Raw genomic sequence first — 20,592 nt, 5'->3', positions numbered from 1 at the left:
AAATGGCACGTAAATGTTTTAATTACTTTAAAAAAAAAAAATTTACTCGTGTTAAATACGGATTGAGTTGTTTCAAAATTGTATGATTTTGGGGAGATGAAAGGTATATTTATATACAGAAGATAATTATGTATAATAAATTTTTTGAAAAGAAAAATATTGTTGCAATTAACGACTCCAAACACACCCACCTAACAAAATATGACACATCCTTGACATATTTTTGCCTTCGTCTGATTGAAACTTGCCTAACACTTGAACAAAGCCCAAAAATAACGCCCTATAAGGAGCGTGGTTTTCATCTTCTGTGTCTAAATCTAAGCTTTTTTAGAAATGTCTTGTAAAGACCAGTCTTAAAGATAAAATGAAGTGTCAAAGATAAAATGACGCAAAGTTAGTGAAGTTGCTTAATTTTTGTTGCTACAAAACGATAAATAATTAATCATTCCGAATAAGTGACATTTCACCTTTATCTAAAAGGCAAAAAAATCATGAATAGTAATCAAATTGTACTTAACAAATTCTTAAAAAATACACTATCATAAAATATATGTTATTCAATGTATTCCATACATATCCATTCCATACAACATTATTTTGAGCATATAGCGTGTAGTTGCATATAGCGTGTAGTTGCACCATCGGGGTAACCTTTGCCCACTTCTTACATTAGTAACTTTTTTTTTTTTTTTTTTTTTAAATCAATTTTATTATATAAAAATATCCTAATCTTGATAATATATCTTATCTTATAACTTTACAAGGCTTTATAATTTTTTTTTTTTTTAAGACAAACTCACACACACCATTAATACGAATATTTACAACCACGAATATGTCCCAAGTGGGACTTGAACCCTCAACCTCTTCAGGGGCGGATTTGAGGGCATGCAACACGTGCGCTTGTACAGGGCCCATAATCTCAAGGGGCCCATAATTCAAAAATATGTAGTACTAATGAAAAATTTAACCTAATTTTTGTATATACAGAAGGCCTATTTTTTTGCTGATTGAACAGGGCACATATGAAAAATTGAAATCGACGGGACACTCCTGAACCTCTTGGTTAGAGGGCTACCACGATACCGCTGGGCTAAATGCCCTTTGGTGGGTTTATAATTATATAATACTTGGGCGACAATTAAAAACTAATTAAAATTTGAATTGCACATTTTATTACACTAGTGACTTTTTAAATGAAATTGTCATTAGTGGGAGTGATCAGGAATTATATAAATGTTTACTTATTAATAAAATTGACTTATTTTCATTCACTGTTGAATTGCTCATCTCTTATATCTCTTATAAATATATAAATACTACTCCCGTATATCACTACTACTTTCATACTTTTATACAATAATTTATTTTATTTATACATATAAAAATATATAATTCAAGAATGCATGCATATGGTTGAGGTGGGATAAAAAGATAAACCCGAAATAAAAGGGTGCAAATGTACATTATAATATTTGAACACAGTGGTCCAAGTTATAATATTCTGTTTCTGCAAAACACAACAATTTGTAAAGCAAACAGAAATGGAATATGTGATGCATTACCAAGTAGTACGTTTGTCTTTTTGAATCGTACACTAGAACTAGGCAGCATAAGTCGAGCATTCCACCATTTTAGATATGAAATCATGTCAACAAAATCCATTAACAGAAAGCAAAAGCAACAACTTACATCAAGTACAAATCTTGCAGCAAAATTAGTTGTATGTACAGTCTTGAAAAATAAATATTTCTTTATAAATCCATCCATCTTTTTCATATAATATATTCCTTTTTAATTATTATTTATTGTTATAATTTATTTATATTACTCTGTATTAGTCTATTTTGGTGAACATATGGGTAAAGAATGGTTAACCATTTTAAAATCTTATTCGTTTACCGCTTTTATAGTACATACAGTAATACAATAAATTTCTTCTTCTAGCCACTTCGACGCCACCAACAAATCCATTTGCCATCGACCTGCTTTACATTCGGTTCCTCTCTTATAGCTGAAATAGGGGACCGAATGAACCATTGAACTGCATTCTGTAAATCAAACATCGACAAATCTTGATATTCCAAGCTAACATAGGTCTCATTTCCAGAAGCAGAGGGCTAGCTGTTTACTGACAAACAAGGGAAATGGATTCAGGATACAGTCATACAGTACATAACGAAATTAACCAACATACAAACAGAAACAGATGCATAATAAAAACTTACTAGTTAACGTTACATCTTGACGTATTTACTTTGCATTCTCCATTTAAGGAGACTAAGATCATCATCATACTGGTCAGCAAGAAATGGCCTATTAGGATCTTTTAATCCGAGTATATCACCATTGGAGAAAAGGTCTCCGTTCATACTAGGATGAGTCTTAAATTTGATATCCGGATTAACCATACTCTCAATCTGTACATCACATCATAAGAAACTTTTCTTTTACAGATGCCACAAAAGTTTACAGCTTTCATAGTTAATCATTAACTTTAAGCTTCATCAATCTCATTAGCTTTACGCTTCATAAGACATAAATTGGTATTGGTATTCAGGATGATATAATAGTAAAAATTTAGGCAACATTTGTATGTTCAAAATTTAGATCAAGTCTTACCTTTGCATGTACATTCACCATTGGCAAAACAATGAAATCCGGACGCATCCCTAATATGAATCTCCCTCTTGGTGACGATAGAAACATACTTGAAGAAACTATGACAATCTCCACAAAGAAGAATATTTTTCATAACACGAACAGGCATTCGACCATTAGTCATTAAAAGACCATAAGTAACAGCAAGTTTTGCACTATGGTAGTATAAAAAATCCCTTTTTTGATGTTCCTCAACTTCATGAAGCACAAAATTAGTATCCGGAACATAACCAATTTTCAAACATTCCATAACCAATATATCTAGTCCACTGTAAATGTCTTTAAACCGGGCATGTGATTTGTCTCTTGCGTAAAACGAATGTACCTTGTTTTCATGTATAATCCAACTTTTTCCTGGTCGTTTTTGAATACCCTTTTCTCTCATTTCTTCGCGTACGGTTTCAGAACAATGCCATCTCCCAGATGCAGAATACAAGTTAGATACAAGTATGTACGTCGATGGATCGTTCGGCTTTTTAGCAAGAATTTCTTTAGCAGCTTTTTTGCCAATAACTGTATTCATATGAGTTCTACATTGATCAAGCAAAGCTTTCCATACAAACGGGTCTGGCTCGTACGGCATATTCTTGATGATGTCATAAGCCTCTTCAAGTAAACCCCATTTTCCAAAAACATTAACCAACGATGCGTAATGATTCGAATCAGGCCCAATGTTGTAACTTGTCTTCATATACTGAAAAAATGCATAACACTCATTAACCATATTCAGTTTCGTGTGTGTGTAAGCTGAGATTATCAAGAGTGTAGTGATAGAATCAGGCTTTATATTTTTCTTTTTCATTTTCTCCCATAAATCCAACGCGTTATCCCCTTGTTTGTGAAATATATAACAAGCCAATAAACTATTCCAAGAAACAATATCGTGTCGTTTCATGCTATCGAAAACCCTAATAGCAGCAATCATATTGCCACACTTGCTATACATTCCAATTAATGCGTTTCCAACTTTTATGTCATGGAGCAAATCTAGTTTTATAGCATTAGAATGAATTTGTTGACCAATTTGGTCAAACCCTAGTGTCGCGCAGACACCAAGGACCGCAGTTGATACAACCTCATCGATGGCAATAAAGTTTTCACCTTGACCTTTAAAAAACAAAGAAAGGGCTTCAAATGGAAGCCCGTGTCTAGCATACCCACAAATCATGGATGTCCATATAATCGAACTGTTTTGAGTTAACGAATGGGAGTTAAACAATTCTTCTGCATCATCTATCCTTCCACACTTTGTGCACATATCAATCAATGCAGATTCAATACGGTCATTTAACCCATACCCGCACTTCAAAACGAATCCATGTATCTGTTCGCTTGTGCTTTTATCCGCAAGCAACCCACAAGCATTAATTACAATTGACAGTGAGAAATCATCTAACTCCACACCTTCGTTCACCATAATGCAAAACATACGCAAGGCTTTCGACGCATAACCTTTTTGGCAAAACCCTTGTAAGAGGGTGTTATATGAGACACAGTTTCTCTCAGGCATTTTATCGAACACTTCCTCTGCCATTTCAACAAGTCCAGACTCCATATAAGCAGATATCATTTGTGTCCATGTTATTACATCTTTATTAACCATCCTATCAAACAAACGCACCACATCCTTTACGTTCCCGCACTTGCTATAAAATCCAATCAGTGCATTACCAACACTCAAGTTATCATCCACCAAACCATACTTTACAGCACACGCGTGAACTCCAAATCCTTCGTTAATCGCACCATGTTCGGTACAGGCAGTTAAAACAGTCGAAAGAGTAAAACCGTCAACTTCAACTCCATCAGTTCCTACCAACAAATCATGAAATAATTCCAACGCTTTATCATACATACATTCCTTACTAAAACAAGATATAACCGTATTCCATGAAGAAATATTAGAGCTTCCCCTTTGAGACATTTCATCAAACACCTTAACTACACAATCTAAACAACCATGGAACCTACAATAAAACCCCATTAAAGCATTACCAACGAAACTATCATCAACATATCCTAACTTAACAGCTAAACAATGAACCTGACAACCAAACTGTAAATCCGAAAACCGTCCACAAACTGTCAAAATAGCAACGAAACTATACTCATTAAGCTCAATGCCCAAATCCCTCATTTGAAAGAAAAAGTTCACAGCTTTATCAACATCATGATCAAACTTTGACTTAGAAAGCCAAGAAATGATTGATGTAAATGTAACAACATCAGGGTACTGTAAAGAGTTGAAAACTTTGTAAGCATGAAATGAAAGGCCTAATTTGAAGTAAGTGAGGATAAGTGTGTTGAAAAAGTAGGTGTGTTCGGGGTTGTTGGTTTGAAGGTTTTTGATAAGTGAAGTGTGAATTGACATTGCAAGTTTATTGTTTTTAGTTTGAAGTGATAATTGAAGTAAATGTGGGATTTTGTTTGAGAAAGAAAGAGAATTGATTGTTGAGTTGGGTGGCGATAGTTTTGGAAAAATTGTTGATGATGATGATGATGATAATGATGATGATGATGGGGCTGCGGTTGCGGTGGTGGTAGAAATTGGGAGGTTAATTGCAGCCATTGATGAAGAAAGCGTTGGCCCAACGTTGAGCTCTGTTATCACCTCCTATAAACGAACAGCCATTTTAATTTTTTAATGCTAGATTTGGATTAATTAAAGTTACTTAATAAGGAGTATAAAATTTTGAATATTTTTTAACACTTATTTTATTTGTTTAATTTGATGAATATTTATATTTATTTAGTAAAACTCTAAGTTACAAATATGAAATTCTAAATACGTTAAGTTTAACTATAGCACAAGTATATGATTAGCATTTTCCTTAATTATCTTTATAAAAATTTGCTGAAGTTTACAAACTTATTTGATACCAATTAAAAAATAAAAATGCACTCAGGAATCAAACCTAAGCACCTGTTTGAGAAAGAAGCATGCCGACCACTCAACCAAATGCGCTTTTGTGATAATAAGGATCGAAAATCTATTTATTTACTTAAAAAGCGTTAGGGAAATAACTAAATAAGTCAAAATTGACGGCTGGTGAACAGTGACAATCGTATGTTTTACACTAGAAGAATCGTCCAATGTTAAGATCATAACGAAATTTTTGAGCTTTTACACCAAGACATTTTCTTCTCATCTAATACCGAACCGGATGTTACGTAATCTCATGATCTTCATACTTAGTTGTTTTACGAAATTAGAGACAATCCTTGCATGAGTAGTTTGCGCGTTAACATTTGGTTCGTAGCTTCAGACGGATGAAATCCATCCCAAAACACAAAACTTGTTGCATTTGAGCATGTACCAATTGATATTGCATTGCAAAGAAATGAAATCTCAACTATACCAGTTCCACAACAACCTCTCCTTGATTCAGAAAAACCTGCACATAACCATATTCTCGAGTATTCAAAACAAATACTAAATAAATAAATACCGTAACAATAAAACAACTATGGGTGATCAAATATAAGGTTACCATGATCGCTAGGTTTAGTGATGATATCAAGTAGAGGCTGATAGATGTCAAAGACCACTATTTTGAGGTCACGATATCTGGCAACTAGTTTTTGAGATGTCTCGTTTAGACTTTTGTTAAACATCATTGCGTCATCATTTAGTCTCGACATACACTTATTTGTTCCGAAACCAAATAAAGTGATGGCCCCCGGCAAACATCCCATTGGCGGTAATGTTGTGACTCCAATCTTTCTTACTCCTAATTGGTAAAGTTTCTGCAAAAGACAATGGTGAAAGTTGCATTTAATTGTTCTTGAAATAAGTTCAAAATGGAAATTTCCATTAATAATACAGAATACAACATAATGGAAACAAATAAGACCACTTGTTATAGTGACCGTGGCATGTAGGTAAATTTGGTGTTTATGGGAGGAGAGAGTAGAATTTGATTGTGATTTGACAGTATCAAATTTTGAAGTTGTGTTATAGTGAATGTTAAAGTTGAGTGTCAATTTTTTGTAGAAATGTTTTGGGTGATGTAGCAATATACGATTGGAAGAAAAAAATAGAGAGAGAGAATGTTGAGAGAGAGAGAGAGAAACCGCAAAGCGAACGGCACGGCTGGAGATCGAGGAAACTACAATGGGGGACTACAAAATCGATTAATTAGGTTATTCGGAATCCATCTTACATCCTTCATGTTCTTTAACTTTCCGGAAACTTGGGGGGTGGAAGATTTATGGAAGATTTTCAAACCGTTTGGGGACATTAGAGATATCTATTTGGTAGGAAAAAGATTGAAAAATGGTAAAAGATTTGCTTTTGTTAGGTTTGCAAACGTAAAAGATGAAGATGGGTTGTTAAGATCATTGGGTAATATCAAGATGGGTGATGTTCCAATTAGGATATACAAAGCTTCTGAGAGAAAACAGAATATCTCGTCAGCTAATGATAGGAAGACAAATGGGTCATATCATCAGAAAGAAAAAGCCAACCCATGGGATAGTAGTTTTAGGGACAATAGAAGCTATAATGAGGTCACTGGTGGATTGTCAACAGACTTGAGAAATCATCTCAAGAAGAAAGACGTAAAGGATTTAAGGGAAAAGCTCTCAAGTAAGAATGAGAACTTTGTTGGAGCCAAGTCCAACATCATTCACATTAGGGAGGCTGATTGCAACTCACGCCTTTTCAATCGCTCAATTGTTGGAACACTTACAGATTGGAAAAAAATCGTACAATTTTCAGATTTATGCAGAGCGGAAGGATTAATAAACTGTGACATCAAATATTTGGGAGGTCTTGATTTCTTACTGATTTTCAATTCATGCTTCGAAGCTAACATGGTCTTAAGAAATAAAGATCATGCGCTTCATAAGTGGTGTGATTCATGTGCACTTCTTGACTCGTTATATTTCTCAACGGGTAGATTGGTTTGGGTTGATATTACTGGTGTTCCAGTGAAATGTTGGAATGAAAATGTTTTCAAAAACGTTGCTGAAAAATGGGGAAAAGTTTTGGAGATGGAGAATTGTAGTGTTGATCGTGAAAACCAAAACCTTATTGTTGGATCCGTTCTATTGCTTACAAACAATGCAAGCATGATTGAAGGTATGTCTATAATCAGTTGTGATAACAAGATTGTGCGAATCCAGGTTAAAGAAGATACCAACCGATTAGTTCATATGATTTTTAATAATCCAGAAGAAAGCTGTCATACATGTGATAAAGAAGAAGACGATGATAATGAAGAGTTTATTGATGACACCTTCGAAAACGAAAACAATGAAGAGGACAGCAATTTTAATTATGATTCGGAAGATGATTTTCTTTTCAATAATGCAGCCAATTACACGCATGTTCATGAAGAAAAGGGTCATGATCCGGTTCAGGAAAATAATTCCCACGAAGAAAATGCTCAAGAGGCTTGTTCCCCAGAAAATATTGTTCCTCCGGAGATGAAAGATCACCGGAATATTGAAGTAGAAGACGAACAATCCGGTTGTCATGGTTTAAAAAATAATTTCCAAGGAAACACTATTGATGATGTCAGCTTTTCATCTCCCAATGCATCTACAGCCAAACATAATGATGTGGAAGATATCACGCCTAATATCATGCCTAAATTCACGCCAAAAAATGGGTCCAGTACTCGGGACAGTCATAATACCGAAGAAAGTAATAACGTAAAGGAGAATTTTGAAAAGCGCACAGTAAATGATAACCATGAGCCCAATATTATCAACTTGGGCCAAAACTTGGGCTCTAATATTTTGCATGTGGAAGAACAGTTAGTAAATAACTTGGAATCTAACTCCAATATGGATAACACAATGTCATGTGATGGGGTCCAGAAAATAGAAAAGAGCACAAAGACCAGGAAGCTTTCCAAAGCTATGAAAAATAAATGTTCTTCATCATTATCAACTGGTAATTCAGTCGATATCTCAAAAAGCAAGAAAGTTCCAAATAAATCAAAAAAAGGGTTTGATCAAAAAAAAGACTGTTGCTGGACTGGTATACGTCGCTGGAAAACATCTTCCAAATTCATGAATGCAAAAAACTCAGCGAGAAAGAAGCGTCCTGATAATCAACCTATTCGTTCGAATTGCTCTTCATGTGCAATAAAGGTATCATCTGACAAATTATCATCAGGTACGGCTAAACATAATTCCTCTGATTATTGTAGTGACTCGTTGGATTCTATGGGTATTAAGGAATATGGGTCCAAGATAGGATTAAAGTGGAAGGTTAAAAAAACTTCTCTTTAATTCCTTTGGCCTGGTTTTCATTATGTTCGTCTTAATCAGTGTCAGTATGAAGGCTATATCTTTAAACATTAGAAGTTTTAAAATCGGGGGAAAGGTTGATGTTGTTGGGTGGGTTAGACGCTTAATAGTTAAAGAAAAACCTTCCTTTTTGGCGTTACAAGAAACGAAGCTACACCTTGTGGACTTGAACTGGATTCAATCTCTATGGGGATCGGCTAATTGTAATTTCATCCAAAAGGAAATGGTGGGAAAATCGGGAGGCCAATTGCTTATTTGGGATACAATTGATTTTGAAGGTATTGACGTGATTAACTCTGACTTTTTCATGGGCATTAAAGGGGTTTGGAAAAGTTCGGGTGCTAGTTTCAACATTGTTAACGTGTATGGTCCGCACGATGACATTAATAAAAAGCGTTTGTGGAACTCCCTACACAACTTAATTGATGGTAATGATGAAGCGTGGTTGTTATGTGGTGATTTCAATGAAGTGAGGAACCAATATGAAAGACTAAATTGTGAATTCATTGAATATAGAGCTCGTCTTTTTAATGATTTTATTACAGATACTAGTTTGATCGAAATCCCTCTTGGAGGTCGTAATTTCACTCGGGTTAGTGATGATGGTATTAAATTTAGTAAAATTGATCGTTTTCTTGTTAACCAACGTTTTGTCAATTTGTGGAAAGATCTCACAGCTTTAGCTTTAGATAGGCATCACTCGGATCACTGCCCGATTATTTTAAAAGATGAAGATAGGAATTTCGGTCCTAAACCGTTCAAGATTTTTGATGCTTGGTTAGATGATGAAGAAATTGAGTCGGTTATTCGTGATGCGTGGGTATTACCGGTGGAAAATAACGTTCGTAAAGATTGTGTGTTTCGGAACAAACTCAAAAATGTAAAAAATGCTTTAAGAATGTGGAGTAATGGCAAATACAATAAATTAGATGTTGAAATAGAATATCTCAGATCAGTGGCAATGGAATTCGAATTACAAGCTGAAAATGGACCTCTTAGCGGGCCCGACCTAGATCTATGGAGGGAGACGCGAAAGAAATGGGGAGACAAAGAAAGAATCAAAATTGATATGCTAAAACAAAAAGCCCGAGTCCGTTGGGTTGTTGAAGGGGACGAAAATACTAAATTTTTTCACTCGGTAATAAAAAGAAACAACAACAAGAGTAATATTCGTGGGTTGAAAATAAATGGTGTTTGGAACGACTCTCCTAAGGATATTAAAGTTGAAGCACACAAACATTTTAGCCATGTTTTTAAAGAATCAAATTTTGAACGACCGAGTCTTGAAGATTTATCATATCCATCGCTCTCAATTGATGAAGCAAATGCTCTAGAGGTACATTTTGATGAAAAAGAAATTTTCAATGCTATTTGTGATTGTGGAAGTAACAAAGCCCCGGGTCCCGATGGTTTTAACATGAGATTTTTTAAAAAATATTGGGAAATTATCAAAGTCGAGTTAATTGAGGCAATTATGTGGTTTTGGGATAAGTCGGAATTCTCAAGGGGATGTAATGCATCTTTTGTCTCTTTAATTCCTAAGAGAGTTGATGCATTAGGGTTTGGTGACTATCGACCCATCAGTCTTATTGGTAGTTACTACAAAATCATTTCAAAGATCCTATCTAACCGACTTAGGAAGACTATTCCGTCTTTGATTGGTCCGGAACAAAGTGCTTTTTTAAAAGATAGATTTATTCTTGATGGGGCTTTAGTTGTTAATGAAAGCATCGGTTTTTTAAAATCATCCAAACAAAAAGGTGTTCTCTTTAAAGTCGATTTTGAAAAGGCGTTTGATTGTCTTAATTGGAATTTTCTTATGGAAGTAATGAAAAGTATGGGTTTCGGTGTCAAATGGAGGAAGTGGATATATGCATGCTTGAGTTCGGCTTCCATTTCTATTCTCATCAATGGGTCGCCGACAAACGAGTTTAACCTAAGTCGGGGGGTACGACAAGGGGACCCGCTATCTCCTTTTTTATTCATTCTGGCCGCAGAAGGGTTGAACATTTTAGTCAAAGCGGCTATGAACTCGGGCCTATTAAAAGGTGTGGAAATTGGGAGGGATAAAGTATTGTTATCGCATCTTCAATACGCCGATGATACTATTTTTCTTGGGAAATGGTCTAGAGAAAATGTCTACAGTATTCGAAACCTCCTAAAATGCTTTGAGTTGGCCTCGGGGTTAAAAGTTAATCTCCAAAAAAGTTGCCTATATGGTATTGGTGTAGATTTTGATGAAGTAAATCATGTGGCTAATCGTATTGGTTGTCAAGTCGGAAAGTTTCCGTTTTCTTATCTTGGTTTAACAATTGGGTCGAGGATGAATAAATCAAGTGACTGGATCCCGGTAATTGACAAGTTTAAAAAAAGATTATCAAGTTGGAGAATGCGATCGATGTCATTTGGGGGAAGAATAGTCCTTATTAACTCGGTTTTATCTAGTCTCCCATTGTATTATTTCTCACTCTTCCGTGCTCCGCAATGCGTGTTAAAAATTCTTGAGAGGTTACGTCGTTCTTTCTTTTGGGGCGGGTCAGATTCGGGTTCTAAAATTTCTTGGGTTAAATGGGAACATGTCACTATGTCTTTTGAAAATGGGGGGTTAAATATTGGGAATTTAAATAACAAAAATCTTGCTCTATTGGGAAAGTGGTGGTGGAGGTTTAAAACCGAAGCCGATTCACTCTGGGTTAGAATAATTCGTAGTATTTATGGTTCGAATGGTGGTTTGGAGTTGGATCCCGATTCACTTCGGGTTTCATTTCCGGGCACTTGGTATAACATTATTGTTGCAGGAAAAGCAATAGAAGATCTTGGCATTAGTTTCAAAAATTCTTTCGTCAAAAAAATTGGAAACGGAAACTCAACATCATTTTGGGACGACTTGTGGATCGGGAATGTTAAACTGAGCTCCAGATTCACAAGACTATATCAGCTAGAGAGGACCAAGGCAGCTACAGTTAATTCTCGTATTCAAATCACAGATGCAGGGCCTGTTTTCATTTGGGATTGGGCTCGCAGGCCCACTGGCAGAAGTGAGACTGAGCTGGCGAACCTTATCACTCTTATTTCGGCCCACAATTTTCATCAGGGGGAACGTGATTCTTGGCAATGGTCTCTTGCTTCGTCCGGATTGTTTACGGTCAAGAAACTCTCAAAACTCATCAATGATCAGTATCAAGCGAACCATATTGGGAACATGGAGACATTGCGAAATAAACTAGTTCCTAGAAAGTTGGAAATCTTTGTTTGGCGTGCGCTCAAAAGGCGATTACCGGTGAGGTGTGAACTTGATAAAAGAGGCGTCGATTTACATACCGTGCGTTGTCCACTATGCGATGATGACTTAGAATCCGTTGATCACTCTCTGATTTTCTGCAAACACTCAATGGAGCTTTGGAATCGTGTATATGGATGGTGGAACTTGGGGCAATTTTCAAACCTAAGCGTTGGGGAAATTCTTCGTGGAAACTTATCGAGTATGGCTTCCGAGTTTGGGAAACAAATTTGGCAAGCAATTGAATGGGTTTGTGCATATTTTATTTGGAAAAATCGGAACAATATGGTCTTCCGCGGTAAAAGTTGGACCGCTCCGGTGGCTCTAAATGAAATTCAAATTAAATCCTTCGAATGGATTTCGAGAAGAACAAAAGGAAAAAATTTCGATTGGTTGACTTGGTTGAATAATCCTAGTGTTTATCTTAGTATGACTTAGATTCGTGTATTGGTTTTTTGCAATCTTTGCAAATTAGCTCTTGCGTTTTTGTTTTTTTTTGAGTTGGGCCTTTCTTTTGTTGGTCCTTCTCATTCTTCTGTTCTTCGGTTGGTTTTTATTTCAATTCTACTTGCCTTTCAAAAAAAAAAATATACGATTGGAAGATCGAATAAAAATAAATTAATATTATAGATATTTACGTGTCAAATCATGATTGGCAGAGTGGGTATAAAAAAATCCAACGCATATATTTTTTCCGTTTTGTTTGTGACTGACGCACAATTTGTGTCAAAAGTAAAGCAACATCCGTCAAATGGCGTTAAATTGGCCAGCTAGATTTGACGGCAAAGCACACGCCCCATATTGGGCAACCAAACAAGTATAGATTCAGTCATTGGTAAAACTTAGACTGGTTGTTACTTATAAATGATGCACATCTGACTAAAAATACATATGATAGTGTAAACAAAGGAAACCTTATCAGTTTACCCGTTTACCCATGGACTTAACCCTGTACAATACAAGTAATATATTGAATACCTGTACGAAGGTGTTGTATGATGTCAACAGAATATCTGAAAACTGTGAAGGTGTATAGATTGTGTTCAACAAAGGGTTGATGTAGTAATTCTGTAGAAAGTCACTGCTTCCTGCACTTAAGATGTGAATTCCACCTGAAATCATTGCATAAGCTCTTTCTTTTCCAACTTTTCTTGCCACTCGGTTCCGCCAGTCCTCATAATACGATACCTGTCTTGGTAACGTAATCGCTTGCTACACCATACCAATGACCATAATTAACTAAATAAATGGATATAATTAACTATTTTTTTATATACTCCTAATGAAGCAAGAGCAACCATCAACAGAAAGGATAAAATGGTCATCTTATAAAAGAATATAATGTTGTGATAGTCATATATGGACAATTAATTTGCAAAGGGGAGTAATATTGATGTAAATAGTTGAATACTTGAATGACTTCTGCATTCATAATCCATCTCTAGTATCGAACGTATGAGTTGAACTTCAGTTACAAAGAAAAGAGAAATATTACAAATAATAATGTTGTCTTGTCATAAAAACCGGTACCGGCAGAGGCAAAGTTGGCTCCTGTTAGGAGAGTTTCGTTGGTTGCACTCAGGTAAGGTAGTGGGTATGTTTTGAATCCTAGGTATTCAGCTGCTGGTACAACACGTACATGCAAAACAAACAGAAACTTGGGAAAAAAGTGAAACTTCTAACAAATTTTACTGAATTTATATTCTGGATTTAGTTGAGATTGTGAGAAAATTACCGGCATAATCTACTGCTAATTTCCCATTGCAGAACCGACCTGTCGGTTTATGAGTTATGAAGTCTCTTCCATAAGGTAAGAAGTTTGCTTTGAGTAAAGTCATAAAGTGATTGTTGTTTCCTACGTCCATTGAAGAGTCACCGAAGATGCATAACGCTGGAACAAGAGGGTTGCTGTGAATCATGTTAATGGAGACGGCAATACACGATAAGATTAAGAGTCGACACGTGGAATACTCCATTTCTTTTTCCCTGATTGATCAACCATTTTAACAAGTTCACACAAACATATACTTTTAAAAGACTTGTCCTAATTTCCAACTAAAACTTTGTCAAAGATAACTACTTTAATACTGTATGAGCAAATATGGGTTTTCTTTAATCTTGACCGTTTTTAAGAAGTGACAAAGAAAGTTAGAGAAGCTGTTAGTTTCGAGTGACCAAGATGGAAAGAAAGGAAAATGGTGTGACAATCTTTTTAATTTTATTCAATTTCATATATGATCCTCCATTCTTGAAATAAGGTTCTAACTTTCAATTCAAGATCTTTTTTTGACATAGGGATAAAACTACATCAGATTTATACTGTCAATAAGTTACACCGATTATGTTAGATTTTGAACATCTTGCAAAAGAACATTGTCAACTTAATACAAACAGAGATACATATAAGCCATTTCATATTATAAATGTAACAGTTATAAAAAATTAAGTTTAGCCCTTGCGCAAGTTGAGTCTGTGCCAAGATTCGGTTAGCAGCTTCAGAAGGATGAAATCCATCCCAAAACACATAACCTGTTGCATTCGAGCAAGTACCTATGGAGTTTGCATTGCAAAGAAACGACGTCTCAAATATCCCAGTTCCACAGCAACCTCTCCTTGACTCATAAAAGTCTACACATCATTAAAATCAATCAGTGTTCTAACAGAAAGTGACAAATTTTGACTCGTTTACCTACTAACATACAGATTTGGGTTATGTTGAATCCCAAACGGGCTCTAAATATAGATGAAATTCGAACACTTGAATCAGATGTATTGAATAGTAGACATATGATCTGAGTTATGTTTGATCCAAACAAAATCTAAATATAAATGAAAGCGTCACAAGCTAGTCAAACGTGTCAAATTGTTGATCCATAATATCTAAATTAGTACTTTAATACTATTGTGTTTCTAAACATCATTTGTGCTTAACTTATTACGGACTAATTATTAATTGACAAAAAGTGTTTGTAGAAAATACAATCCGACCCGGCCTGTTTTGGACCAGTAATTTAGTCTTTGTTAACTTTTTTTACCCATACTACAAACGGTTCATTTCAACCCAATCCCATTATTTTATCCCAGAAAAATCCAATCCCATTATGACCGTCACCATTGGCGAATCAACCTAGTGGGTCATTGGGTCCCATGACCCCACTATCTTTAAATTTTATTAAATACTCTTAAATATTCTTAAATATTGCAGGATTTATAGTTTTTGAAAGTAAACTAACTTAATAATTATGAATGGAAAAAGAAAATTAGGACTCCATTAAATTTCCATCCTAGATTCGCCACTGCCCGTCACCCCCATTACCCAACCAACTGACCCACCCATCTTGTCACAACCCAATCCCAAGCAATAGTCATGAAGAAAAACAAAACAAAAATAACAAGAGGTTGAAAATGTCAGAATGTTACCATTATTGCTAGGATTTGTGATTATATCAAGCAGGGGATGGTAAATGTCGAAGATAACGAGTTTTAGGCCTGGAAATTGTGCCACTAATCTCTGGGATGTTTCATTTAGCTTGTTGTTAAACATCATTGCGTCGTTGTTAAACCTGGATACGCATCCTCTAGTTTTATCACCAAAAAGAGTAATAGCAGCTGGCAAACATCCAACTGGCGGTAACGTTGTTACTCCGATCCTTCTTACTCCTAAACTATAAAGACTCTACACATATCATATATCATATAAACTTAGAACAAAAATCTAAAAAAAAAAAAAAAAAAAAATATGTGTGCAATGTGGTTTATTTTATGAGGTTCTAAAAAAGTTATTTTACCTCTACGAAGGCATAATATGAATTTAATAGAATTTTTGAAAACTGTGAAGGTGTATACATTCTGTTCAAAAGGGGACTGATGTAGTAATGCTGGAGAAAATCACTGTTTCCTGCACATAAAATGTGAATTCCTCTTGAAAATATGGCATTTGTTCTCTTATGTCCTACTATATTCACCACTTGGTCTTGCCAGTCCCGATAATATGCTATCTGGCGTGTTAATGTGATTGATTGCTACAAGATTCGAAAAACTATTAATCAGAAAGACAAATGGCAGTGTTGGATTAGGATTCAGCTCACTGTATATTAGTGTGTCTAATATAATACAGGATCCACGTTTAAAGAAAATGATAACAAAGAAAATTTTAGTTCAAATAAAAAAGAAAAAACATTTCGCCGATTATTGATCCATTTGACACTTTGACCGTTCTGACTCAATTTCACATTTTCCCTTATGAGTTAATTTCAACTTTACCAGTTTGTAATGTTAAGAATAAAACATAACCAAATTGAAGAATAAAACTTTACCAGTGCGTAAACGAGTCAAGATTACAATCTACATTAGAGAGACTATAATCTCAAATTCTGTTTTCTATCAGCATATAGTTGGATATGCACAAACCTTAATTGAAGAAGGGAAAAATGAGAGATTATTACATATAGTCTTGCCGTTCGGTGGTAAAAACCAGAACCGGCAGAAGCAAAGTTGGCACCATTTAGAAGTAGGGTTCCGTTGGCGGCACTTAGGTATGGTGGTGGGTATGTACGAAATCCAAGGTATTCAGCTGCTCATAAAAAATACATGTGAAAAATAGTTATGAACAAATACCGAAGAGCAACCATCAGGCTAGAGCAAAAATATGGATATTTAAGTAGTAAATGCTATGAATCCTGTAAATTGTTTGCAGTGATTGGGATTTGTACCTTCGACCTCGAAAAATGTGTAAGAGCTAGATCTTATCAAATTTAGTAAGGGTGTGTTTGTTTACCTCTTAATGGAATGGTTTACCTCTGAATTTTCTTTAATTTATATTAGTAACACTTATTAAACAACTACATTGTAGTTTTTATTCATGTTAAAGGTTAATAAGGTAATTTTACATCATTCACAATATCCGTTAAAAATGATTATCAAACAGGTTACTGTCATTCAGAATCAATTTCATTCAAAACCTTTGAATCATTCAGATTATTATCAACCATTCAGCACTAAATCAATATAATAATAAGAATTACGACTAAATATCAAGAAAACGTCAAGATTGAGATTTAACACTTACCAGTGTAATCTACAGCTAATTTTCCATTGCAAAATCTACCAGTAGGTTCATGAGTTACAAAATCTCTTCCATAAGGAAGAAAGTTGGCTCGGAGAAAAGTGGGTAGATAATTGTTGTTTCCGGCATCCATTACAGAATCGCCGAAGATGCATAACGCTGGAACAAGTTGATAGCCATTGATCATGATCACAGATACAAAAACATATGATGACATAAAAATGCAGCGGTTAAGATTAAGATGATCCATTTTTCCTCTTCGAAATCAATAAAATATCCAATTTTGTAGAGGAGAACTTAAAGACAATGTAACTAAATTCTAACTAACGTTAATGTCTAAATAATATATTATGTTTCTCTTATGAAAGTTAGATGGCATGACTTGGATTTATTTTGAAAACAAATCAACATAATTATGATACCCAGACATGGGTCAGTTTTCAGTTTTACACTACTTATAAGAAACATATTAAACTATCAAATTAATTGATCGTAAAGAAAATTTCGATAAAAAAAAAAAAAAAAAGCTACAGCGCGAAGAAAAATCACCTGCTATATTCAAAGACTACTTTATATAACGGAGACAGAATAAGTAATACACAGTTGTATGGGGACTTTCATCAAACATATGGTATGCGATTTAAGCTTTCCTGTTTCAACATATTTTGGTAGACAGAAGATAATTCTATGGTGACTGGTGAGTTTCATCAAAAACATGACAAGACGTAAAGACTAAAGAGTGAGTTATTTGAAGCCATACCAGGGTAGATAAGTCGAAGAAACAATAAAGATTGCAAAATTGTAGTACTGGAAGCTTGTAATTAGAGAGAATTACAGAGCAGTGGTTTCCAATATAGCAATTGATCTAAATTTATTTATGGGGCCAATTATTATATATTAACTTTTAATCTCTATTGCAACTTAAAACTTACTACTCCGTAGTTAAGTAGCTATAACTCAAAAGTTTCGGGCAAACAAGTTCCATCTCCATTGCAAGAACTTTTTACAACTGATCTTTTTATAACCAGAAACATGCGATCAAATAAATATGAGTCAACACATTTTTAAATCAAGCTAGACAAGTTTCTATACGTGTCACAGTATGCACTTTATTCTCTATTTTATTTATTTATTATGTTTATTTATATTTATATATGTGTACGAAAAAAAGCATAATTTTTTTGAAAAGCCAGTTTTGGAATCACTGACAGGTTTTAACCGCCCACCCGATCATTGATCATGCACGCACACCATTCGAGAGGAAATCCGGACCGCAAAATTAATTATTTTGAATAAATATTAAGACTACTGTAATCGATTAACCTTTCTCATCTGCCCTCACTTCTTCCTCGAGGACACTGATGGTAGTGTGGGTCTCCTCATTCACCCTCAAATTTCCGTGATGTTTTTTTGTCATAACATCATATTTGAAAACGAGAAAGTTTATGTAAGAGTTGTACATATATAATTAAAAAAAAAAAAAACCAACGGACCTGTGGTCCAGTGGTACCCGGCCCAAATGATCCTTGGTCCCACGCATGTAAAGATGGAAAGGAATAACCATGCAGGCTCGATTCCGGGTCCTGACATGTTGTAGGGGTTTAACGGTGATGGTGTTTCGCCAGGCTCCAGTGGCATACGGGGTGCGGCTGGATGGGTTGACATAGTTAACACATGGCTAACATGTTCCTGCCGATACACATGTTTTTAGGAAAGGAATATATAGTTAAAAACTAAAAATTGCTTTATTTATGTTATGAATGCAATGACGATTATAAGATAATAATTCAATAGGTCCTGAATTTTCTTTTCAAAACTAATTATAATTATATTGTTGTAAATTTAGTAGTTAAATATGGATGGTAATTAGTCAAATATGGATAGTAAAATTTGTACTATATATATGTGCATAATGTAAGTTACAAAAACACACATATACATTAAATACATCACACCTCTCTTCAACCTCTTTCTCTCCTATATCTTCTACAACACATCTCTCTTTTATTGGTTCTTTCAATTTGAATATATTGAACCAGGCCACTAAAGGTAGTTATAAGTCTACTGAAATATAACACGTTATCAGCACGAAAAGCTTAGTGTAATTAAAAGATATCTCAAACGATCACGAATAACTAATCAAGGTATGAAATTATTAATAATTTTCAGACTCGAATATATCAAATTTTGGACTACTAACATTTATATTTATGTTATTTAAGTTATATATGGTCGGTTATACCACCTGAATTATATTTTCTGTAATCTAACTCTTATTAACTTTACTAACATTTATATTTATGTTAATAAGACCTCATGATTGTACGCAACACGTCATTTGACAACACGGTACTTTATGTACGCAACACGTCATTTGACAACACGGTACCATGGGTCGAGATTAATTCCGATCAATACGAATACGACGGGGTCTTTATATGTTATCTAACATTTATGATTACTTATGCAATTAATCATTATTTATTTCATGCATACTAATGTTTATTCTTAAATTTATAATTTTAAAAGTTAAAATAAAAAAATAGTTTGTATTTTTATTAAAAGTAAATCTTAAAAGTTAAAATAAGAAAAAGTAGTTTGTACTTTTATTAAAAGTAAATCTTAAAAGTTAAAATACAAAAAGTAGTTTGTATTTTTATTAAAAGTAAATCTTAAAAGTTAAAATAAGAAAAAGTAGTTTGTATTTTTATTAAAAGTATATCTTAAAAGTTAAAGTAAGAAAAAAAGGGATGGTAAAATGGAATAGTTTTTTGTCAAAAATGAAGTATTGAAAATGAAGTGGTCTCCTTCTATAACTAAAAAAAAAATATATACTTTTATCAAATGAATTTTTTTGTGGCCGACAATTTCAAACACGAGTCCGTGTTTAGTTTATCAAGAATATCTCTTGCTTTGGTGAAAGGTCACGATCACGATATCAGGTGTTGTGAAAGAATTAAAAAATTGGTCAAGTGGCCTTTTAAAAACTAGAAAAAAAATTTAAACAAAAAGTTTTTTTTTATATATTTATAATTTACGGGTAACGTAAAAAAAAGGAAGTTTTTTTAAAAAAAAAAAAAAAACAAAGAAAGTGTTTAAATGAGTTTTACAGAAAGGGGGAAAGCAAAGTAAAAAAAAACTTTTTTCCAAACAAAGGTAAATGAAAGTAGGACTTAATACAAGAAAAAAGTAAACATCTCCTAGACGTGATAAAATCTATCAATGATAAGTATTAGACTTGATGAGCTAAATGTGACAAAAATGTTTCAACATGTCTTATGTTAATTTTCTAAAATAAGTTATTATTATTCCGAGTTTAACACAT

At 34.2% G+C, this 20,592-nt stretch overlaps 3 protein-coding genes across 3 annotated transcripts; all 3 read right to left on the bottom strand.

Moving 5' to 3' along the window:
* Positions 1–1,794: 1,794 nt before the first annotated feature.
* On the bottom strand, positions 1,795–5,230 carry LOC139842697 (pentatricopeptide repeat-containing protein At5g03800-like). The gene is made up of 3 exons (XM_071832834.1): positions 2,623–5,230; positions 2,229–2,420; positions 1,795–2,131 (listed from the first exon to the last, which is right to left on the bottom strand). The coding sequence occupies exons 1-2, from the start codon at positions 5,228–5,230 to the stop codon at positions 2,416–2,418; spliced, it is 2,613 nt and encodes an 870-aa protein (XP_071688935.1). The 3' UTR covers positions 1,795–2,131; positions 2,229–2,415.
* A 632-nt stretch (positions 5,231–5,862) lies between these two features.
* Positions 5,863–14,178, bottom strand: LOC139842637 (GDSL esterase/lipase At3g53100-like). The gene is made up of 5 exons (XM_071832776.1): positions 13,938–14,178; positions 13,698–13,822; positions 13,181–13,414; positions 6,153–6,408; positions 5,863–6,056 (listed from the first exon to the last, which is right to left on the bottom strand). The coding sequence occupies exons 1-5, from the start codon at positions 14,176–14,178 to the stop codon at positions 5,863–5,865; spliced, it is 1,050 nt and encodes a 349-aa protein (XP_071688877.1).
* Positions 14,179–14,546: 368 nt separating this feature from the next.
* LOC139842563 (GDSL esterase/lipase At3g53100-like) lies at positions 14,547–18,872 on the bottom strand. The gene is made up of 6 exons (XM_071832706.1): positions 18,761–18,872; positions 17,271–17,426; positions 16,648–16,775; positions 15,991–16,224; positions 15,623–15,878; positions 14,547–14,830 (listed from the first exon to the last, which is right to left on the bottom strand). Exons 1-6 carry the CDS (start codon positions 18,855–18,857, stop codon positions 14,547–14,549), a joined length of 1,155 nt encoding a protein of 384 aa, XP_071688807.1. The 5' UTR covers positions 18,858–18,872.
* Between the last annotated feature and the right edge of the window lie 1,720 nt (positions 18,873–20,592).

This window comes from Rutidosis leptorrhynchoides, chromosome 1 (genome assembly GCF_046630445.1).
Source record: "Rutidosis leptorrhynchoides isolate AG116_Rl617_1_P2 chromosome 1, CSIRO_AGI_Rlap_v1, whole genome shotgun sequence".
NCBI classification, from domain to species: domain Eukaryota; kingdom Viridiplantae; phylum Streptophyta; class Magnoliopsida; order Asterales; family Asteraceae; genus Rutidosis; species Rutidosis leptorrhynchoides.
This window is presented reverse-complemented; position numbering and strand designations above follow the sequence as displayed.